The sequence below is a fragment of the Acipenser ruthenus genome, chromosome 1, assembly GCF_902713425.1.
Source record: "Acipenser ruthenus chromosome 1, fAciRut3.2 maternal haplotype, whole genome shotgun sequence".
NCBI classification, from domain to species: domain Eukaryota; kingdom Metazoa; phylum Chordata; class Actinopteri; order Acipenseriformes; family Acipenseridae; genus Acipenser; species Acipenser ruthenus.
The window spans coordinates 1,058,638-1,082,235 of NC_081189.1; the positions used below are offsets into that span (position 1 = coordinate 1,058,638).

The 23,598-nt window shown below is 45.5% G+C and overlaps 2 protein-coding genes and 2 non-coding genes across 5 annotated transcripts; 1 reads left to right on the forward strand and 3 right to left on the reverse strand.

Moving 5' to 3' along the window:
* Positions 1–3,733: 3,733 nt before the first annotated feature.
* Positions 3,734–16,226, reverse strand: LOC131737349 (nucleolar protein 56-like). Its single transcript, XM_059025836.1, has 12 exons — positions 16,100–16,226; positions 14,627–14,716; positions 12,657–12,771; positions 11,913–12,080; positions 10,669–10,867; positions 9,526–9,713; positions 8,829–8,980; positions 7,977–8,077; positions 7,189–7,337; positions 6,543–6,664; positions 5,677–5,829; positions 3,734–4,886 (listed from the first exon to the last, which is right to left on the reverse strand). Exons 1-12 carry the CDS (start codon positions 16,100–16,102, stop codon positions 4,659–4,661), a joined length of 1,668 nt encoding a protein of 555 aa, XP_058881819.1. The 5' UTR covers positions 16,103–16,226; the 3' UTR covers positions 3,734–4,658.
* On the reverse strand, positions 5,475–5,544 carry LOC117404150 (small nucleolar RNA SNORD57). The gene has a single exon (XR_004544625.1). It is a non-coding gene; the product is annotated as a small nucleolar RNA SNORD57 (small nucleolar RNA).
* On the reverse strand, positions 6,434–6,503 carry LOC117404151 (small nucleolar RNA SNORD57). The gene has a single exon (XR_004544626.1). It is a non-coding gene; the product is annotated as a small nucleolar RNA SNORD57 (small nucleolar RNA).
* Positions 16,227–16,251: 25 nt separating the features above from the next.
* Positions 16,252–23,186, forward strand: LOC131737332 (uncharacterized). 2 transcript variants are annotated; one of them, XM_059025792.1, is made up of 4 exons: positions 16,252–16,697; positions 17,430–17,632; positions 18,173–18,339; positions 19,271–23,186. In XM_059025792.1, exons 2-4 carry the CDS (start codon positions 17,548–17,550, stop codon positions 20,564–20,566), a joined length of 1,548 nt encoding a protein of 515 aa, XP_058881775.1. In that variant the 5' UTR covers positions 16,252–16,697; positions 17,430–17,547; the 3' UTR covers positions 20,567–23,186. The 2 variants fall into 2 exon arrangements, with proteins under 2 accessions (XP_058881775.1, XP_058881749.1); XM_059025766.1 differs by having other exon boundaries at positions 16,252–16,693.
* Positions 23,187–23,598: the final 412 nt, after the last annotated feature.

Here is a 23,598-nt window from a genome sequence, read left to right on the forward strand (position 1 = left end):
GGTGACGTCCGGGTCGAGGTGGGGAGGTAGGGTTGGGTGACGTGCGGGTCGGGGTGGGGAGGTAGGGTTGGGTGACGTGCGGGTCGGGGTGGGGAGGTAGGGTTGGGTGACGTGCGGGTCGGGGTGGGGAGGTAGGGTTGGGTGACGTGCGCGTCGGAGTGGGGAGGTAGGGTTGGGTGACGGGCGGGTCGGGTGGTGAGGTAGGGTTGGGTGACGGACGGGTCGGGGTGGTGAGGTGAGAGGATTGGGTGACGGGCGGGTCGGGGTGGTGAGGTAGGGTTGGGTGACGTGCGGGTCGGGGTTGGGTGACGGGCGGGTCGGGTGGTGAGGTTGGGTGACGGGCGGGTCGGGGTGGTGAGGTGAGAGGATTGGGTGACGGGTGGTGAGGTAGGGTTGGGTGATGGGCGGGTCGGGGTGGTGAGGTAGGGTTGGGTGACGTGCGGGTCGGGGTGGTGAGGTAGGGTTGGGTGACGGACGGGTCGGGGTGGTGAGGTAGGGTTGGGTGACGGGCGGGTCGGGTGGTGAGGTAGGGTTGGGTGACGGGCGGGTCGGGGTGGTGAGATGAGAGGATTGGGTGACGGGCGGGTCGGGGTGGTGAGGTAGGGTTGGGTGACGTGCGGGTCGGGGTGGGGAGGTGCGGTAGGGTTGGGTGACGTGCGGGTCGGGGTGGTGAGGTCAGGTTGGGTGACGTGCGGGTCAGGGTTGGGTGACGTGCCTCTTGGTTCCAGCTGCAGTGGTTGTCTGTATTTCAGTTCCAGCTCCAAGGGCTCCTGCTGCCATCTGTGTACATGGGATAAGAGAACAGCTTCCAGCCTGTTACGCACCAACCTCCCAAAGGACAAGAGAGAGATTCAGCAAAACTGTGTTCCTTAAATACTACCAGACTCCTCCCTGTGATCAGCGTGTCACAGCCTCCAGTGCAAACGCTGCAAACAACACAGCTGATCACAGTAAAGAAATCCGGGTTCTCCACAGATTTGCCCCACAGAAAGATGGCTGACTTCTGGTCTAACTTCCGCCCCTACGGTGACCTTTTGAACCGGTGCATCTCCTGTTGGGTATACCTCTAGCCTTGCCTAGCGCCCTCTCAGGTCAGGAGGGAGATTTGCAGCTCAGATTCATTTTCTCCCTGTCACAATGACACGACCAGAAGTCTTTTGACGGAAAATTTTATTTTAATGTCCTGGGGAGAAACAAATAACTAGCCATTCCCATTTTGTCCCAATACCAAACAAATACAATTTTCTAAACAAATGTTTGGGTTATCTCATTTTTAACCCCCTCCCCCTTTTATTTATTTTATTTGTGTATGTATGTGTTCATTAATTCATTCATTTTATTAGTCATTACAATTGTACTTGTTCATCTATTGGCAAAAAAGTGAAATAATGTCTCTCCTGCAACGCGGTTGTCGGAAATGGGTTTCGCTCAGCCCAGGAGGTGTTTAAGTGTGCTTTTGAAATAGCATTAAAAACGACACGGCTGTGGATTTTAAGTTTTCCTAAATGATAGCTTCAAATACGGCATATCTACTCCAATCGGCTATGGAGGGACAGTCCACTCCAAGTTGAACTAGTCCTGTACAATGAACTAAAGAACTACTTTAGGGTCTTGGTGGAAGTTTAATCGGTCCGATTAAACACAGAACACAGAACACAAAACAAGCAGGCTCATTTACACAGACAGGACCAATCACGGGAGACACAGACCACAAACAAGCAGGTTGAATAACACAGACAGGTAAACACAGTGGCAGTGGCAGTGGGACTACAGAGCAGGAAACACAATTACACAGATTGCTACAATATGAACTAGCCCTAATACACAGTAACAGGTAAAAGGTTAATACTTAGCTGCTAGATCTAGACAGTTGGCAATGTCAGCTCCTCGCCTCCCTTTTTCCAGTTGTCCTGAGTCTCCAGTATACCACAATAGATATATTCTCCAAACCCCTCAGCCTCTACTTGCCACAACCCACACATTCCCCAGACAGGACGAGAGACGTCCTCCCCTTATCGCAAACACAGACCCTGATTATGTCTTGGCCGATCTTGACTTGGCAGGCACTCAGCAACTTCTCACTTAACAAAGAACAGATGCCAACTCTCCCGACAGTTCTCAGACATTGCATATATAGAAAAAGTTAGTCAATGAAATGATTATTAAAACATAGTAGAAGCTCATTCATCCATGGCTCCCTGACAAGTTGCATCTCTGAAATAAAGTACATTTTTGCCAATGTAGACTTCATGCCCACAGTGCGCACACACAGACGCAAGCGTCAGTCTAAAACCTGTGGAGCGGACGTTAACACAGCAGCGCTGCAGCTAGGAGGATTCATGTCTTGGTATGAACAGCCGTAAGACGCAGATTCGGTAAAATTAGTTCTCCTGAGGCAGTTACTTCAAGCACAGCAAACATATTTTGACTCACTGAAACAAAAGACCAGAGGCACTGGAACCATTTTTTAAAGAGAGGGGTGCTGAAAGCCATTGAACAAAACTGCAACCCCTGTATATGATGAAAGCCATGCTAAGCCACATGCTGTACCCCCAACACCCCTAGTTCCAGCACCCCTGCAAAAGACTATGATGGACTTTGTCAAGGTTCAGAACGACTTGCAGCAGTGAATTGTTTAAAAAAGCTGTTACAAAAAAACCACTTCTTTTGGTACATATTTTGTCAAAATGTAAGAAAAATAAAAATTAGACAGCAGGCTTGTTTTTTTTTTAGTTTTAAAGTAAAAAATAAATACACAGATTATTTAATATGAATGTGTGAAATAAATTAGCACGAACACCTTGAGATATTTCTAGCTGCTAGACATGCATGACTCAGTTAATAGGAATAAAACGTTTTATGATCTTGTAGCTTTGTAGTTTTATTTGGTAACAGAAAAGGCTAGCGAAACAGAAATGTATCCCATTTGAAATGATTTTACTAGGAGTAACACTATCAAATACATTTTAAAACATATTGTATTGCATACATCTTTAGTAAACACTACCGTGGTTTACATTACTAGTTTCTGTATTTTACTTGTGCATTCTAGTCACACGCAGTGACCTCATTTATCTGTGAACTTCACATATCCGCAGACATGCCCCCCCCCCCCCCCAGCATGCAGATAAATGGAGTTCCACTGTAATAAAAAGGTTAAATGTACTAGATGTTGCATCTGCATGTGCTGTGGCTTGTCAACCAGATATATCTTGCTAAGTTTTGGTACTGACCCAGAAGAAGCTATAGAATACAGAAACAGTAATATTGAAATCACTGCTCACATGGAATGCTGTTGAAGCTCATGTGTGCAGAACAGCATGTGCATTTCAACAGCAGCGGTCAGTAAAGATGCAGAACAGCAGCAGAGCATGGCTTGGATTTGTCATCCTCACTTGCTGTCTTGTGTTTACTTTCTCTATTCCAGGTACCTTCGTGTCATGGGTACTTGCAGGCATCACTTACTGTATCGTACTGTGCAAACATTAGAAAAGTAGCACTCTGCATCGGCTAGATATTAAAGCCGTCTGAGGTATACTACAAGCGACCTTGTATCAGCCTTGAGCATGGGACCAAAAACATGATTGCAACTCTGTTTGAGTAAACCAAATGAGAAACTAAATGTTAGATTAAAAACAAAAAGGAGCTTCTGACACAACTTTATAATGCACCAGAACCATGCAAAAAAAATAAATATTGTAAGCCTTCATTTTTAAATCAATGTACATAGCAATCACTTGAGAAACTTTATTTACAGAATTCACTGCACTGATGGACAGCCTTAAAAACACAAGGAACTTACAAGACAGAACATCTGGTCACTAATATAAATGTTGCATGCATTTAAATTTATTTAAAAACCTAAGCTGGTCAAAATAAACTACCCCTTAAGTGTGCACCGTTTGTGCTGTTCTGCTTGAAGCACTTTGATTTTACAATGCTACCTGCTAGCGGTGCATGTCACTGTACTGCTATACACTCCAACTAGGACAGCAGCCAACACCCCCCATACTGAGACAAATGAACCGGCTTACACTGCGAAACAAAGGAACAGCCATCAAAGTGCAAGGCAAATCACCAGTTTCCAGGTGGAAGGTTTAATACAGGATTTATATACTGGATTACAAGGTTGCAAAGACCACACATCTTTCTAGTTTTGTATTAGCTTAAGCTATAAAAAAAAAATAAAAAAAAATCCATGGACGTCACATTTGACAATACAACCATTATAAAGCACGGTGTGCTTAATTCAGTTTTATGACAGTACTGTTTGCACAGCATGCAACTGCTCAGGTAAAAACAAAATAACCTGTTTGCCCTCAAATCTTGCTTTTTATTAAAAAAAACAAACCATAAAGACAAATTAAAAAGGCACAAGCTCACACGAAAGTGCTTGCTATACACAGTCTTCCAAGTCTGCGCACTGCTAATTACAAGCTCAGTTCCAAGTGAGCCATTATATATTTCTGCAGCAAGGATTCTTAAAAGTATAGAAGGAAGCAGGATGGTTGCTCACACCTTTGCAACTCTAATCCGTTTTCCTAAAAAGCAAGACCACAAGGGAGGTATAACAGGAATTAATCTACCATTAATAAAAATAAGCCAAAAAACTGTACAGTAACCATAAGAACCAAACTGGTGCAATGTCAGGGAGTTTATCAATCCTCCTCTGCTGCTGCTCTGGCTTTCCTCTTTTTCTTCTTCTCTGTCTGTGGAGTGTCCGGCACAGCAGGCACCTCCTCCTCCAGTACTGCAGCTTCACTCGGACGCTTTTTCTTTTTCTTTGGCAGGGGGGTCGTTGTCTCCTCCACTCCGTTCTCTGCAGACTCCTCTTCCACCTGCTCGTGCTTCTTCTTTTTCTTCTTCCCCTCGATCGCTCCACTCTCCTGACAACACAGCAGACACGTTTCAAAAACAGTGCAATGGCATTAGAAAGAATTCAGAGATCACACCTTGAGACAAGCATCTCCACAAAGACCAAAAAAGAACAGTGGGCACCTACAAAAAAGTTTCATACAAAAGGGTTTAAGACTAGTTTTGAAATGCGACAGATCCATGGTCTCCAAGTTGCAGAGACAGAGTTCCATTTCCATAGAGGGCAGCTGAACCCTTGCAAGCCTCTGCAGAGCTGTACCCGAGAGTGCTGGGCTCCCACAGAGATTACTGCTTCATGCTCCACAACCACTACAAAGTAGCGGCCTTTAGACCACGCATATGCTAGAAAGTACCTGGTCCCCAATGGCTTTTAGCCTTTCCTACAGTTTGATGTCTAAGGAATCTGACTTCGCTAATGGGCTCGATAATCAAAAGTTTAAAAGAAAATGAAATCCAATAAAAAGAATCTTTCAGCTCGCAAAAAGCTACAGCAGGTGATCAATGCCATCTTTAAAAAGACATGACACACAGCACCAGGGCAAGTCAGAGGTGCCTGGTGGTTACAGTTTAGTCTATTTCGAGTTCTCAATTCTCCTGCAGGATCAGACTCATTAAATCAGTAGTTTACCCTCCATAGACTGTCAGGTGCTAGATGTTGCATCATTTCCAGAAGGAGAAGAGAAAATAGGAGCGAGATTTTTGGAAACACAACAGGCCTACATTTCCACATCTAAAAAGGCAATTAAATTGGGACCTTCTCGAACCCTGCTCTCCCCCAGGGTAGTACTGGGGCTCACGCACCTGTCCATTGCTCTTGGCTTTCTTGAGTTCCGGCTCCTGGTCCTCCTCGCCCTCACCAGTGGCCAGAGCCTCCTGCTTTCTCTTCTCTTTCTTCCTCCTCTTTTTCTCCTTCTTTTCCAGCTTCCGCTTGATCTCGGTAGCCACCTCCATCGCCTGAAACACAACCAGGCCATCGCCATGAGGTAACACAACACTGGCAACATTACAGAGCCTTCCAAGAAGTCTATGGGTTTAGGGTTAAATGCAGTTCGCCACAGAAAGTGCCACAAGTCAGTCTGCATTTACAAAGTGTAATGAACGAAGCTGAAAGTTAATATAAGCTTGTGAATATAAGAAAGCACCCCCCCTCATTAATAAAGGGCTAACCCAGGTGCTTTTAATGCTGCTTGAAATGATTGAGTCACAAAGCCACGTTTGTATTCATTCACATAAATAACTCCAGTGCAAGGACATCTGAAAACACACATTCTACTACACAGAAGAGTACAGTAGAATATTGGGTTGCAGGGTTCAGAGAGATTACTTTTACAGGGGTGCTGATAGCTGCAATTGCCTTTGTTAAATGGCAAATAAACTTCCAATTGGCTTTTAAAACATTTGGAAGCAAACTTTTTATACAGGGCGTTGACATTTGTACTGCCATACTGAGGTTGTAAACAGACAATGAATCAGCAAATTCAAAATGAAATATTTGAACATTAAAAGCCTATGCTCTTTCCCCCACCTCCACTTCCCCTATTCCAGAGGAAGCTCAGCTGTGTCAGCCTCATTAAATCAGTTTGGAACCTCCATGTGTTCAGTCAGGGAAGAGAGTTGCATCATCCACAGCAAGGGCGGCCTCTCCAGAGCCAGGGTCCAGGACTTACCTCCACCACTGCCTCCTTCATCACATCAATGTTCTTGCGGGGCGCCTCTCCGGTCTCGTAGAAGGACAGCCGCTCCTCCACCTGGTCACGCAGCTTATCCCCGTACACGCACGTCGGCACCTCTGAAACACGCACACGCCGGTTAGTGCAATCAGATACAGCTTGCCTTTAATTCTTCACATACCCATAAAGCATTTATCTGATTTCTAAAGCAGCAGCAGCAGCTTTTCTCAGGCACCAGTGGGAACTGAACAGTTAACACAATATTATCTTGCAGGTTTTAAACCAGATATCTGGAACCCAAATAAAGACCTGCCTTTGGGCATTGGAAACTTACACCTGGTAACCAATCCTGGGCTACCTAATATTACCCTTAGAAAGGCAGCCTAAGAGGAGCGCTGATCAGTCTGTAAAACCTGCTGCAAGGAAGAGGAAATAAAACCCACCCACATCCCGAAGAAATTCAAACAAATAACTAACTATTCAGACTTGTTCATGCAGGCTTTGCTCAGTTAAAAGTTTATCAACATTCACCAATAGGTGAAATACTGTTGACGAAAAATAAGAGCATCATTGCTAAAGCCTGCACCTTCCAGCTACAGTGAGACGTCCCGCATACACCCAGACAGGATCCAATGTGACTCACCCGAGAAGCAGTCTATCCTGGAGGCGATGGAGCACTTGTTGGCCAGGTACCGAGAGATGCGGCCTTTGTTCTTGGCCGCGGCTCGGCCTATGAACGTGGAATGGAAGATCAGGCCGTACTTGGGGGTATTTCCCTTTGTCTTCAGGGCTCTGAAAACAAACAGGGCCGGAACAAGAGCTTCACATGAGCAGCAGCTTCCCTATTCAACACACAGAGCTCCCCAAATCCAGGAGGGCACTGCTTGAAACGACACTTCAGTCTAGATATTAACTAACATGTCCTAATGCTACAGCACAGGAAGTTTAAGGGAGGAGGGGGATCCATGTTGAACCTACATTCTCTATATTACTGTCTGCTACAATTCAAGTAAGTGAATTACAGTTTGAGCTACAAATGGTGTAAAAAACAGTAGATTTTATGGCTAATAAGTTAACTTTAAAAATTGAATCAGGAGTGGATATTTAAGTGGATGGGGGTTGGGGGGGTGCAGCACAGCAAATCAAATTTCATTTCAAACAAGTCCACTACTGCCCTTGTGTAGAAACAAGGTAAGCCAGATTCACAGTTGTAATGAAGTGCAATTCAGCTGGCCTCCTACCCTGCAGTGATCCCGTCCCTCACACACACCCTGCGTTACTCTGTGCTGGCAGCGGCTGCTCAGAATCTGGGGCCGAGGGGATAGATCACTCCCGCACCACCGTGGCACACAGAGGTAGCCACGGCAGCAGCGTGTCACTTCCTGGGGCACCCAGCAAGCTGCCATCACCACAGCCACCCTGCAGCAGTACCTGAACAGGGCCTTCTCTGCACCCAGGATCTGCACCGTCGACGCCGGGTACTTCGCCAGGTTAGTCAGGCTGCCTGCGTGGGAGATGAGCCGAGCGCCAACCTGTCGGGAAACAGAGCGAGCGTGAGCACCAAGACACACACAAAACAAACACAGCGCATGCAACCTGTGCTTCACGACAGCTCACAGGCGCTTCAAGTTGTGAAAAAAACAGTTTTGTTAATGCAACTTCCTATCAATTTGTCCAGCTTGGTAAATCGCCACGGTAGGCAAGCTTGCAATGGAACAGTTCTGTTTCACAGAGGGATCACATCAGTACCGAGAGACTGTCAGTCATGGTGAATCAGAGGATTGACAGATTGGTTTTTTTTTTGGTAATGCATCACTTGTGTCCCTCGTCCCTTCCCTTGCTTTGGTTCGCAATCAGGTTATTAATACTTGAACAGGAGCCAGTTAGACAAACAGATCAGCATGTACTAATATTATTTACTCCAAGGCATTCACTGCATGTTACATGAACAAAGCTTGAGAAGTGTACATAGAACAGCACTCTGGAACCTCTCAAAGAAAAAAAAACAAAACACGTCAGGAATTGCGAAATGCATGTGTCAGGGAGCCTGAGCTAGCTAGTTTACTCTGCGACATTTCTCAGCTGTTTTATACTAGACCGAGGTGTCCAATCACTGTCCTGGAGGGCCATTCCATGCCAGGTTTAACAGGTAAAATGATACAAGGAACTAGTTGAGCATTTGGATGGAGGTTTCAAATTGGTTCTAAACTATTTAAAAACAGGGTTGGAACAGAGTATGGGAGTGGAAGAGCCCTGTCCTAGACAGTAACAACGATGACGTACCACTTCCCCGATGAGGGCGGCCAAGTTGGGGGCCACCTGGCTCATCTTGGAGCGAAGATACTCCTGCAGCTCCTTCCGATACTCTGCCAGAGAGATGACCCGGGTGGAGAAGCTCTCGATATTGATCAGGTCAATGGGGGAGATATCCATGCCTGTGGGGTGGGGAAAGCGCACGCACACAGCCTGGTTACAAACAGGATCTTAAGAGACTAGGCAGAACTTTCCGTACATCAACTACAGGGGTCACATCAGTAACGATAGACTCATTCATGGTGAATCAGTGGATTGACAGATTTTGGTAATGCATCATTTGTATCCCCCTGGTTTGTAACACAAAAAACAAAAAGACTGGAATGAGCAACATCTCCTCAAGGGACCCATTAACTGCACAGTTGAAGGCAGAAAGCCACAATGTTAGCCTACGAAGCAAGGAACAGTTTGAAACGCGTGCCCTGCACCCAGTCCTAGGTTGCAGAACTCTCTTCATTTAAGTACATCAAAAAATGGTTTGCAGAGTCAGTCAAATCTAATGCAGCTATTGGGCTGTAAACATGATTAAACAGAGGTCGGATTGCACTAACCCGCCTCCTGATCATTAAAATCTACTTCACTGAGGTTTGATTGAAACCCCAGACTGGGTGGAGGGAGAGCGTGGGTTTCTAGCCCTGGCTGAGGAGTACTCGAGGGCAGTACTGACCCATGGAGCTGCGTGATGCCTCCAGAATGGACTGGGCCTTGGCGCTGTCCATGACCACCTCCTCTAGCCCTTCCAGGCTCTCCTCCGACAGCTCCTTGCGGTTCCCAATTAACTTCGCCAAGCGGCAGTACGTGTAGTTTTCACTGGCGATCTTGATCAGCTCCGGGAAGTGGTATCCGTACCACTCTCTAAACCATTACAAAATACAAACATAAATAAAAACCATGCAGGACACTTCAGGGATGGAAAGCAGACTCCTGTTGCACAGCAGTTTAATCCATTCCTGGGACACACTGGGGCTGATAAAGCATGTGTTCTTGCTAATGCAATAGGAGTCTTACTTCCATTCCTGTGCTTGTTAGGACAGTGAAGCCAGAGGTCCCAACACAGAAGGAAGAGCAGCACTGGCTTAGTGGTCAAAGCTGTGGTTTCAGGGATCAGAGAAGTCCTGATAAACCTCATCCAGACAAGCCTGTCTCCCCCTCAGCACCCCGAGGAGAGGAAGAGTCCTACCCTAGTGGGTGTGAAGGGGAGTTACTATGCCTCCTTTTTTTATACAGTCAGCGCTGGAATGGCACTGCCTGTGGTAAGCACTGGGAGGGGGGGATACATACAACACACTAGTTAGATACCAAAGCCTTGGTGATCACAATAAGTCTCCCCGATCCAACTAAGTTACATGTTTAAAATTACATTTCTGTGTGGGGAAAACTTCAGACAATTGGTAGTAATTATTTTAAACTTGATTGGAACAATGCAAACCTATATAGCCACTAGAAACTGATTTGAAAAACAAATCTATCCATCTTTACATTAAAAAAAATCAATTTTATATTAAAAAAAGGACATGAATATATAAACTATTAACCACTTCAACAGGCAGGCTAATATACAGGTAGTTAACAGGCATTGTGATTACAGGGCTGATGACAAGATCACTGTAGCAGTCTCCTCATTAAACCAGCTTCCCTGGCCCAGGTTTATTTCACAAGCCTCTTTTACATACGAGATGGTGACATCGCACAACTCAAACAGGGGCCCCATCCTGACTGCTTGTCCATTCTGGATTCGAGCCATGGCACTACAGGTGCTGACCCTTGAACAGCGGCGAGCGACTGACTGCACCCCCCCACCCGTGCTGACCTGACTCGCATGGCAAAGGTGTTGATGTCTTTGTCCAGCTGGTCCAGCAGGGCGATGGACTGGATGATCATGTTGTCGTTTCGGTTGACGTTGAACTTCACTTTGGCGCGAGAGTAGCTGTGACCCAAACCCAGCTGAGCCTTGGAGGCAGACTGAGCCGTGAGCCCCTTGACCAGGGCGTGGAAGTGCAGGCGGATACCTGGGAGAGCAAGCCGAGCATGAGGCAGCGTGTGGGAGACAGAAAAGCATTCACTACTGAAAGAAATACTAAAAACAGCGTGGTATTTTACTATGTAACCAAAACACCACTGCTTTACCAGGATCATGCATATTGCATCACAATTTTATTTTTATATATATATATATATATATTTTTTAATATATAGGTCTAAACCACTGCAACTGAATACTTGATGGGAAAATAAATGTAAAACATAATAAAACGCAAGAGATAGAAACAGGACTAAATACTCAAATCAATAGCTGCATTTTTACTTACATTGTGCACTACAGTAAGTGGGAAACACCGCTTTACACAAAACAGGTTCAAACCCTTCATTTATTAGCTGTGCATGAACAGCCTGATGCACGGCACAGCTGCGACACGCTGCTGTCCAGCCCTAGCAGCAGCCCCCTTCCTGGTCGACTGCCCAAATGTTCAGTTTGACAAATGATGACATCACTGTTTTAATCAGTGGATTGACAGATTATTGAAACATCATGACACATGGGCAGGGTTATCAGGAACTATTTACAGGACAGGCCAGCGATGGAAGAGCCTCAGATGTTTAGCCTGGTTCCAGTCACTTAACCATTTCCTGTCATTTTTACAGCTGGTTTCACAAAACCTTATTACAGGGATGGAAATAAGATTCCCATTGCATAGCAGTTTGATCCATTCCTGGTTTTACTGCGAGTTTAATAACACAACCCTAACCTTGTTACCAATACACTGGTTAGTCATGCTCGTAGTAAAACCTTGAATGGGTGAAACTGCTATGCAATAGGAGTCTTATTTCCAACCATGTATTAGCAATAAGCTTGGACTACCTATTATTTACTTAGGCAAGGAAGTCCAAGATAAAGGATTAAATCAGGGTCAGGTGTTAATCCTATTGTAACCAACTCTGGACAAAACTTCCCTTATAAAAGAACCTGCTTAAACATGAAACTACATGTCAATGAAGCAGGCAGAAATGCACCATAATTCTAGTCTCTTCCTCGTCCCGCCCCCTTCCCCTCACCTCTGAGTATCTCCGCCACAACCCCCCCGGTCTGACAGGTCACCCCCAGCTCCTCCTGCGCCGCCGCACCGATCCTGCTGTCAGCCACACCCAGAACCACCTTCCGCTTCTTACCAGAAGGGGGCAGGCTGGTCTCCAGCAGCAGTTTCAAGTCTGCATGGAAAACACCTGCGAAAGAAGAAGTGAGAGGTCAGTCAGTCAGGGTCTAGATATCCCAGTTCAAGATCAGCATACAGCAAACTGGAATGTGCTGGTGCACAAATTGCCCAAATGTTCAGTTTAACATATGTAGACATCATTTTGTCAGAGGATTGACAGATTATTGAAAACATCACTACATTTGAGCAAAGTTTCTCTTTAGAACCCGGCATCACCTGACCCCAGAGATTTAATGTATTCAAATAGAATTTTCTAAATGTTGTACTATCCATTTTGTATTTTTTTTTTTTTTTTTTTTTTTAAATACCAAGCACTAAGGCTGTTTTCACAGACCCCCGATTAGCACGGATCCTGGACAGCCTAATGTTATGCAAGGCAGACCAATATTGGTGCTAACCAGGATCTTTAAAACCAGTTTTACATCTAGACATCTACATTATGGATGTGCACATGGGTACTCTGTCATAAGCCAAGAGCAAAGCACGCTATGGAATGAAGACATTCCTGTGACAAATCGCTGGTATGAAGTCTTACTGCCTCGTGGCACTTCCATGTTCAAGTCTACCACCACAGGCTCTCGCTCACCTTCAGAGATGGCATTGATGTTATCCAGGGCTGCCTGGGCGGATTTGAACGGTGAGAAAGCCACCAACTGCACGATGTTGTTGAATTTGCCAACATTCAAAACACTCTCCTCCACCTGGACAGAGAAAACACAAACACAAAGCAGGTTTTTAATGGTTACGGGCAATGCAACCAAGTACAAATCGCACCCTACAGACTCAAGATGCACCAGTCCAACCATGGTTTCCATCGCTTCACCCTCCATCAGAGGTTAGCTCTGTCTCCTGTTCCTGTACAAGACTCCCAGTAACCCTCAGGAACGAGACCAGAGTGCCTTATCCATGAACTGCATTCAAAACAGAGTTAACAGCCAACTACCCAGTTAGTTTCAGCTAGGGTTTATGCCTAAAATACCTGTTCAGCCCCTCAAAGCAGTTCAAGCCTTGTTAAACCCATGTGTATGACATGCACCATGCAGAACTCTTTATATTGAGGTCTGCATGGTGCATGTCATACACATACACAAATTCTCCTTAACACTAGTACCGCCATGTGGGTCAATTTGACCCATTTGGGATTTAAAATGTTAAATTACTCTTCCATTATAAGTCGTATGTGTATGTCCATTTGACTTTTCCTAAATATATGAATTAAATATCATAACAGCGTTTAATACCCAGAATCGCAAAAATGATACTTAAACAGTTCCACCTAGAACTACCGCGTGGGTCAATTTGACCCATGCATTATAATTATATATTTTTTTATTTTTTATGTAATGCAAGATTCAATTTTTTTTGTAAATGCAGCACACAAGACAAGCCCCTATGACTGTGGATTGATACAATTGCCCAATATGAAACATATATTATATATTCTTTTTTTTAATATTTAGAAAAAGATATTTCGGTTTTACAGGTTTGTCTGTCCCAGTTTACACAATCGCGTTCAATGGAACTGCATCTGTGTTTACAACACAGCTCCTGGATGCAGGCAGTCAGCTGGCAGACGCGTACGCTCCTCCACATAGTACAATGCAGCCGTCATACTGGAAGTAGTGTTATATTTTCTTTTTATGTAGTATCAGAAACAGTGATTTCAGTTTTGCGTGTACATATATCAGTTTACACCTGCACACATATGTGTGCAAACCCATTTCTTTTGAAATATTATATTTCTTTCACTGTTTTGTAGTTATGCTGTATGTGCGCTCATTTTGAAAATAAAGCCTTTTATGTTTAATTTTCCATTTAAATAGAGTTTCTGCGATGCAAATATTAGATATGATGTTCATGAATAAAACTTGAGTTGTATCCGATAGTATACAACTCAAGTGGAGTAGTGGTTAGGGCTCTGGACTCTTGACCGGAGGGTTGTGGGTTCAATCCCTAGTGGGGGACACTGCTGCTGTACCCTTGAGCAAGGTACTTTACCTAGATTGCTCCAATAAAAACCCAACTGTATAAATGGGTAATTGTATGTAAAAAATAATGTGATATCTTGTAACACTTGTAAGTCGCCCTGGATAAGGGCGTCTGCTAAGAAATAAATAATAATAATAATAATAATTTTCATAATGAAGCAGTTTAAAAATGCATGGGTCAAAATGACCCACATGGTGGTTCTACGTAGTATGAAAATCTGGGGGTTCTAGTGTTAAGTTATGGTACTCTGGACAAAGCTTGCTCTTACTGTGTAGCTGAATTGGTGATGGGCTTTTGGGCCAGCTTCTTCAGGGATTTAAATACGACTCTTATTGCTTAGCAGATTCCCCCATTCCAGGTTTTACTACGAGCTTGACTGGCCACAGTGCATAGGTAACAAGCTTGGGCACCTCTTTTTTTAAAGCATAATAAAATCTGGGAATGGATCAAAACACTGCTCTTAAAAGTAGGGCTAACAAAGGATTTCATATTTAAATGGTATTATTACCAACTCTATCCCACAAGTACATATTAAATGTGTCCTATAGAAACTGAGCAGAGTCTTACCTGAGGCAGCAGCATGCCAATCTCCTCAGCTTCCTTAACTACAAAGAGAGCGTATCCAGCGGCATGCTCGAACAGGACGTGTAACAGCACCTGGGGAGGCAAGAGGGGGCAGGCTCACATTAACACACACCAAATCCAGGCTTACAAGCCTCACGCTAGCACTGCGTTTCCAAACCACCATCAATTAACCTTCAACAGAACACCTAGTGGAAGATTAAATATGATTTGTTAGGTAAACATTTTCAGCACATGCAATGTGCTTCCATTACATTTCACATCACACTTCGAGTTGTTGTATACTATTGATGTTACCGATAACTCGAGATGCAGGGCGACCTGGAGGACTACGATCATTATACAGTTCTGTAAGTGGAAAGGGTTCAAAAAAGATGCAGCGAAGTAGAGATGTGTCGCTGTGAGTGACATCATTTCCGTGCGCACAGATCCCAGTGCAGCTTGCACGATCCGAGTCCAACAGCATGGTATTAGCAAGCGCACGTGTGACAGTAAACACTTTACAAAACACGTGTGGATTTAACTATTCAACTTATTAACTATATAAATCTCCGACCACAATAAAATCATACCAATGTATTATTCATTAATTAAAACACCACGGGCTCCGTAACAAAGTACCAGTTTTCGTCATATTGAATATAACGTTAAAATATTTTTCAAGGCAACAGCGAGCAAGATATTCCCCACATTTCTAGCATAATGGAATGCGAAATACACCGCGCGCCCGTGTCCACACGTGGCACGGAACACGAGAAGCCTACCACGTGGTAATGTTCAATCCACGAGGACCGCAGACAACGAAAACAAATCCCCCAAAACGCAAACCAACGAAATAAAAACACAGCACAGCTTCTTTAAATGAGTGGCACTGAAGAGAAATCAACGAGTTTCACAGCATGTGTAAAATCAGAGCGCCGAGCCCCCTCCCCCACTCAAGCACAGCACTGTGAAAATCAACACGTGGATTTATTCACAGCCAGCAAAGGACCCAGGATTACAGAAGAGCAGTTACATTTACACCATCATTTTTCCCCACGTACGTAACTATTTAACATTTACGGATTGACATTCAGCGCTGGCGAAACAACTCCTTAAGCACTTGCAAAGGTTTTATTTCAGGTAGAGGAAACTTTCGAGTCTTATTTATGCGGCCTAGCCACTCAGCAGCAGGCGGTAATCGATCTCATGAAAGGTTTTCAAAACAGTCCAACATTTAAAACACAGCCACGCAAAAACAACTGCGCTGCAGGTAAATAAGATTAGTTTCTTTTTAACGATGCATGGCTTTGCTAAATATACCACGAAACGCTTTTTAACACTCGTCCACGCTGGCACGCATTTTATATCTGGTGTACTAATGACTTGCACAATAGCTCGCCCCCCTGTTTTGGAAGCTGTTCTCTGTTTTTTTTGTTGGTTTAAGTTTGCATCTCTCTTGAATGTCGCTGCGCTCACCATGTTTCCTCTCCGTGCAGCAGCAGCTCCTGCAGCCTCTCTCACGACGCTGTGCTGTCCCACAATCACCCGCGCGCCTTCACCCAACCCAACCCAACCGCGTCCTCTTCTGAGAACTCTCGCGAGAGATTACACGCTGGGCGGGGCAGGCGGGGCGACGACGCGCCATCTACTGGAATTACAGAAGCAGTGCAGACACGAAGAGTTTACCCAAACCTATTCTGCTTTTTTACATTATAAAATAACATGCATACAATTTCTTATAATACAGACATATTCTCAATAACTTTAACATCCGTACATGTATATATCTAAACCCACAACCCCAACCCATACGGTACCTACAGTTTTTTTAAAGTCACTGTGTACTAAGCCGACAGTGAAATGTGAAATTAGACATTGATTCATGAAGAATGATATATCATGTCAAGGGTTTGTCCTGTCCTCCAGTATACTCATTCAGCTCGACACAACTAATTGAGGACTGAAAGGGTTAAGAAGGGGTGTCCTGGGTGTGTGGCTGGTGTGCAGCGCTCCGGGACACGGAAGTGTGCTCACAGAGTGCAGAGCAAAATACTGCTGCTGGAGAAACAGGTAGGTAAGCGAGTCAAAATTACTGGGATTGTGTGTGTGTCTATATATATATATATATATATATATATATATATATATAGAGAGAGAGAGAGAGAGAGAGAGAGAGAGAGAGAGAGAGAGAGAGAGATAACATTCAGGTAAAAGTAAAATAAAATGTCAGCGAGCCACAAAAATTACTTTTTAAACGGTGTATTGGTGATCTGCTTTAATGTGATTTCTCAACACGATCCAGTCAGTGCAGACGCCGATATCGATAACAATAGGATATTTAATGTTGACGCCGAGTCGCTTTCGAAATGAAACGTCAAATAATACAAATGTATAAAGTTTTTAAAAAGCAAGCTTGTATTTGTTCTTCCCACGTCCCATTTTGCAGCAGAGCGGTGCATTCCCCAGACCATAGAGAAGAGAAGAGTGGGCTTCCGTTTCAGTCAGCACTGTCAACGCTGTGGACCCGAGTGACAGACTTTGACAGACGCGTCCTAGGAGTTGATAGAATGCTTGGGCTAGAAACTATGATTTAATCTTTGTGAATTTCACTTTATTGTTAATTATTTATAAGTGTGCGGTTTACCCTCATTGAAAACAACCCCAGAATATATGTATTGATAAGGGTCTGAGTTTTTCAGTAAACACATAAACACAAAGAAGGTTAAAATATTACCTTTAAGTCAGAAATATTAATTTAGCAAAACTTTCACTACTACTGTAATATGGCATGACTTGTGTTCCCCAGCTCTGTGTCCTGTGCGTGTTTCAGTGGACGGGAGAGTCCTGGGTATCAGTTGGCACAATGCCGAAGAGGAGAGCCGCAGAGCCTGGTGAAGCTGTGTCTTAGCAGCGTGGCCGACAACATGAAGGAGTGGGCTAGAGACTACGCTGACAACTACCTGGACCAGTACAGCTTCCTCTACATCATGGGCCCCTTCAACCAACTCCGTAAGGACCCCCGCACGCCCCTCTCAGTGTGCAGCCCCTGCACGGCTCTGTGTCTGGTCCAGGCATGCTTTTCAGGGATTTATATTGTAGTGTATGTCTGTTTCCCTGTACTAAGCAGCACAGTACCCCCTTCACGTCACGCTGGGATTCAGGGTTGGAAGTTTCAGCAGTATTATAGGAAAGTCCTGTTTTAGTCAGAAAGGGATCATGTAAAACAACAGGTAACATTTACTGGTCACTTTTTTTAAAGTTGGTTATCTGTTAATAATCAGCTAACTAACCTATTATCTCTCTCCCCTTTGCTCTGTCTCCCCTCTCCTTCTCTGCCCCTCTCCCCTCTGCATCTTTCCCTCCCCCCCACCTTTCCTTCTTTCTGCTCCCCTCTTTGCCCCTCTCTCTTCCCCCCTTTTCCCTTGCTCTCTCACTCCCCCTCTCACTGCCCCTCTCTCTCCCCCTCTCTCTTCCCCCCTTTCCCCTTTCTCTTTCTCACTTCCTCCCTCCCCCCTGCTCTCTCACTCCCCCTCTCACTGACCCTCTCAGCGGGTAGTCTGGTACAGGAGTTGCTGCGGTTGCTGTCAGAGTCTCATCGTGTGAGCCGCACGTACCTGCACCTGCTGCTGGTGCCTCACCTGAGTGCTCTCAGTCTGTCCGGCTGCTCCAGCATCGTCAGCAACGCCGTGGCCCAGCTCGTGGGGGCCCGCTGCCAGGTAAGGACCCCCGCCGCCACGGGGCCACCCCCACACTCGCATAGTGACCAAACCTAAAAAAATATATCAAACCATTGGTTAGCGCTCTTTTAAATATGCAAAAGCTGTGCATAAAACAGCATGCAGTTATTGTTTAAACATGATTTTTGCAGCATTAAATTGCAAACCAGTGCTTTAAAGATACCTGTTTTTATCGCCAGCACTGTTTGTCGTTCATTTCAACACTACTGTTTTTTGTGCCCCATACAGTTAAAACGCATTTGTTGCAGATTTAATGGAGTGCTAACAATTGTTTTAAAATCCTCTCCCTGTCTCTGTCTCTCTCCCTGTCACCCTGTCTCTTTGTCTCCCTGTCTCTGTCTCTCTCCTTGTCAATCTGTCCCTGTCTCAGAGCTTCACCTCTCTGTGTCTGTGGGACTGTCTCTCTCCTTGTCTGTATGTCCCTGACCCTGTCTCTGTCCCTGTCTCAGAGCTTTACCTCCCTGTGTCTGTGGGACTGTCTCTCTCCCTGTCACTGTCTCTCTCCTTGTCTCTATGTCCCTGACCCTCTCTCTGTGCCTGTCTCAGAGCCTCACCTCCCTGTGTCTGTGGGACTGTCTCTCTCCTTGTCTCTATGTCACTGACCCTCTCTCTGTGTCTGTCTCGGAGCTTCACCTCCCTGTGTCTGTGGGACTGTCTCTCTCCCTGTCACTGTCTCTCTCCTTGTCTCTATGTCCCTGACCCTCTCTCTGTCCCTGTCTCAGAGCCTCACCCTGTGTCTGTGGGACTGTCTCTCTCCCTGTCACTGTCTCTTTCCTTGTCTCTATGTCCCTGATCCTGTCTCTGTCCCTGTCTCAGAGCCTCACCCTGTGTCTGTGGGACTGTCTCTCTCCCTGTCACTGTCTCTTTCCTTGTCTCTATGTCCCTGATCCTGTCTCTGTCCCTGTCTCAGAGCCTCACCTCCCTGTGTCTGCGGGATTGTAAGCGGGTGCAGCCGGGTGTGCTGGTGGACCTGGTGGAGTTGCTGCCGGGACTGCGCAGTCTGGACCTCTCGGGGTCTCAGTGCAACACACAGGTCCTGTCTGCCGTGGGCTCCTCCTGCCCTGCCCTCCGCGAGCTCCACGTCTCCAATTGCAGGGCCGTGACCTCTAGGGGGCTGCTGCACCTGGCCTTTGACCCCACACGGGGGTGCTCCACCCACTCTCAGCTCCGCAGGCTGGCTGCCTCTAACATCGACTCCAGAGGCGGGGTGGACAGCGTGGGGCCAGCCGCCTTCCTCCTGCTGGCTTTACCCCACCTGGAGCACCTGGATCACAGCGGCCTGGTGGAGGCCTGCACCTTGATCTCCCGGCTTCACTTCCAGACGATCGACTGCTTCGCAGCGAAGGAAGGCTTCCCCTCTCTGAGTGAGCTGGTCCACAGCAGAGCAGGCGAAGGAGTGGACGGTGAGGCCAGCCCAGTCTGCTTGAACCTGAGGCAGATGTCTGAAGTAGAAGCCGAGCAGCTGGGGACCCTGATGCCTGTGTGTGGAGAGGTGGTGGAGGTGTCTGTGCTCTGCGGAGAGGAGCTGGGGTCTGACTGGGGTCTGTCACTGTGGAAGACCCTGACCCACCTCACTGTCCAGTCCACCGGGGTGCACAGCAGGCCCCTGAGGGACCTCCTACTAGCCCTGGAGGTCCTGGGGCCCAGCCTGCGCCTGCTCACCATCCAGGACTTCTCTCTGGACGACTCTCTGGACCCGATTCTGAGTTTGTGTCCGAACTTGAGGGTCCTCCACTGCCACCTCCAGCCCCCTGCCACCGCCCTGCACGAAGACCACGAGGCTGACGAGTCTACCTGGGCCATGGAGCTCCGACTACTGCACTTCAGGGACTTATTTCTGGGGTTCCCTCCCTGCTCCCCTGGGCTCACCGCACAGACCTGTGCTGGCCTCCAGGGGACCCTGGCCTCGCTGCTGTCTGGCGCCACCCAGGTGGAGAGGGTCTCCCTGCACGGCCTGCCCTTCTCCCTGGACAGGGTGCTCTGCAAGGCCCTGGAGGGGCCTGGGGCTCCCCTGTGCCGCCTGCAGCACCTCAGCCTGGCACACAGCAGCGTCTCTATGGGCACCGTGCTGGGGCTGATGGACCAGGGGAACCAGCTGAGCAGACTGGACCTGAGTGGCTGCCAGGACATCTACCGCAGAGACTTCGACCGGCTGGAGAGCTTGGCCAGGGAGAGGGGCTACGACCTGCAGATCACCTGGAGCTGAGGCCCCGAGGCTGGGGGGGGGGTCACCAATCGGTTATAGATGAAGGATTAAGAGCTAGTGTTTTGGTCGGTTTTTGGTGTTTATATCTATGAGACTGGGAAGCAAAGTATTACAGTGGTTAGATCTAAGGACTGGGAGCCAGGAGGCAGTGTGGTCTAGTGGTTATCCAAGGTGAAGAAAGCATAGCTGAAGTAAAGAAAGTATATTAGAAGAGGTGTTTAGGTGTGTTATTTTCAATGCTGCAAGCTGTGTATTATCCCTGTGGTTACAGGAAACCAAAAAGGGGGTCCCTGCCTAGCAAATGCAGAGCGCCTGTATGCTTTGTTTTTTAGATATCACTTGACTTGCTAAATAAAAACAAACTGATCTAAGTGTTACAGACTGCTCAGAAGATCATGTGGTACATTACTGTATTCAAGGGCTGGCTGATTTAAATCCCTGATTTAAATCATTTTTTTATTTACTACCTGTTTTATATAATTTCTCAAGGAAAATACGTGAAAAGTATGTTTTAAAAACCTTTTATTAACACAGACATCTTAAACCCTTACTGTCCATAAACTCAAACTCTTAGGGCTGTATTGTGATCGCAGCGCAAATGCGTGTACGTAAAAAAAATAAAATAAATAAATACTGCACTGAAATGGCATTCTGAAGACATGTCTTGCCCCGTTATAGAGCGCCTGCACCATCATTAACATATTCACTGAAGCGATTCTGATGACAGTGCAGTGGGGTCCCAAACAGACAATTGAGCTCTGTGTTAGACCCGCTGAAACCAGGTTTATTTAGTGGTGCAATCAGGAACTTTAATAATTGAACACACTATAAAAAGCAAAGCAGTCCTAAGTAACAACTGCATGTGTTTGGACCGACACAGAAAGAGGAAATCAAAGAAAGAAAAGTAAAAGAAAAGAATGCCTGGGATGAGTGAGGGGGATTTTTCTCTGGCGTACTCCATCGCTAAATTCTTGTAGTTCACATTTAGAGGACGCCACAATGATAAATCATTTGCTTTATTTATGTATTCAATTAAGATTTAAGAGTAATTTAGTTTGGTATGTAACTATTCACAAACCACTATTTTCAACATCCTTAAATTTATAGTTTGGAGGTACTGTAGAGCTACAACTACGGTACTACAAAAAAAATTCCATAATTAAAATAAATAAATAAATTGATTTAAATAAAAAAAAAATCAGATTTTTTTTAAAGAATAAAAAAATTGCCAACTGCTGTATTCTCTACAAGTTATTGTTCAAGTGGCCACACTGTAATTATAGTGCTGTACCACTAGGGGGTGTAATTGATCGCCATGTTTTCCACACTGACTCTGAGGTTGCACTGTAATTATAGTGCTGTACCATTAGGGGGCGCAATTGATCGCCATGTTTTCCACACTGACTCTGAGGTTGCACTGTAATTATAGTGTACCATATCACAGTAAATAGATTAATGTAGAGATGGAAATAAGTCTCCCATTGCACAGCAGTTTCATCCAATCATGGTTTTACTATGAGTTTAATAAGACACAGCTGGGCCTGTTACCTATATACAGTGGCTACTGAAGCACCTAGTAAAACCTGGAATGGGTGAAACTGCTATGCGTTGAGTCTTGTTTCCATCCCTGCTCTTCTGTACAGTGGTATGTCTTCTTGGATTCAGGGGTATGGAGATATTTAGCAAGCAAGCAGAGTGAGGTACTCTACCCCCCTCTAGCCCCCCAGCACAGGTTGTACAGAACGTGCATGCCTGTCATTCATACACTGGGGAAACGTGTTGATTCTGGAACAAACAAACACCATGGAGCCACAGTTGTTGCAGTGACATGTTTTATTGCTGTATCAAAAACACCACATAGAACACTCCCACACCCCCCAGCACGTATTGGTACAGACTAATCCATATCGAATCACTGGGGGTAGGGCATGTTAACCCACTGAGACGTCTTGCTTACTCCTTATCGTGCTTTCACTTACAACAGCTTGAATAAATCTCACCTGTAGGGTTAATCATAGGTGGTGTTCATGCAGCGATTGAGCTGGACCACATTATTGAACAATGTTCTAGATGCACAAACATGCCTCCGGATCATTTAAATTGTATATAGGCCTCTGTTAGGGCCAGTCAAGGGACAAACAACATGTGGCCTAATAGCGTGGTGGCCTTAATACTGAATGTCTATTAAAACTGAAGTCATTGGAACTGGGCTTGTTTTGTATTACATAAAAGTAGCTGTTATCTAAGTGCCTTCCTGCAACAACATAACTGAGGGTGGTTCTGAGCTTGGGACTGGGTGCAGGACGTGGGTGTGTGTGTGTGTGTGTGTATGTGTGTTGTCGCAGGTGACGCTGAACTAGTTATTCCGTGTAGTAAAACATTGGACTCCTTTGCATGGAGGATCTCAGTAAGCTACAGTGCATGGTTCATCAACTGATTCAGATTCAGTTATGTTAAGTCTGCCAACTGATGATGTAGGGCAAGGCAACAACTGAGTGCTCAAAAATATGAATCACAGTGAGTTTTGACCTCCTTTAGTATTCTGGATGGAGGGCATACCTTGCAAAATGACCCTGTGTGAACAAAAGGAAATATATAGAAATAATATGTAAAACTAAACGTGTCCAAGTATCTTATAGGAATGAAGTCAGACCATGGAAATCCACACCTGTGATGGAGAAACTTTGGATCAAGGGACTTCTTGTGGAACCAACTAGAGCTGAACCTGGCACAGAAGTTGAATCCTGCTGGGAACGTGTGGATATGCTGGACATGTACTAGGCGATTTCAAATATGGAATGTACTTTGATATAAAAATGAAGGGTTAGAGGTTTTTTGGAAGGAAGGATAAAGAGAGAGTATCCTTGTATTGTCAGTAGATGGCTCTCTTGCTCCATGAAATAGGTCAGTCCACCCTTGTTTTGATAGGACACTTAAGTATTTAGTAATCTGGGAATTTCTAAGAAAATATATAATGAACGATTTACCACTTGTATATCTAATCTTCAGAAAGCATGACGCTTGATAAAAAG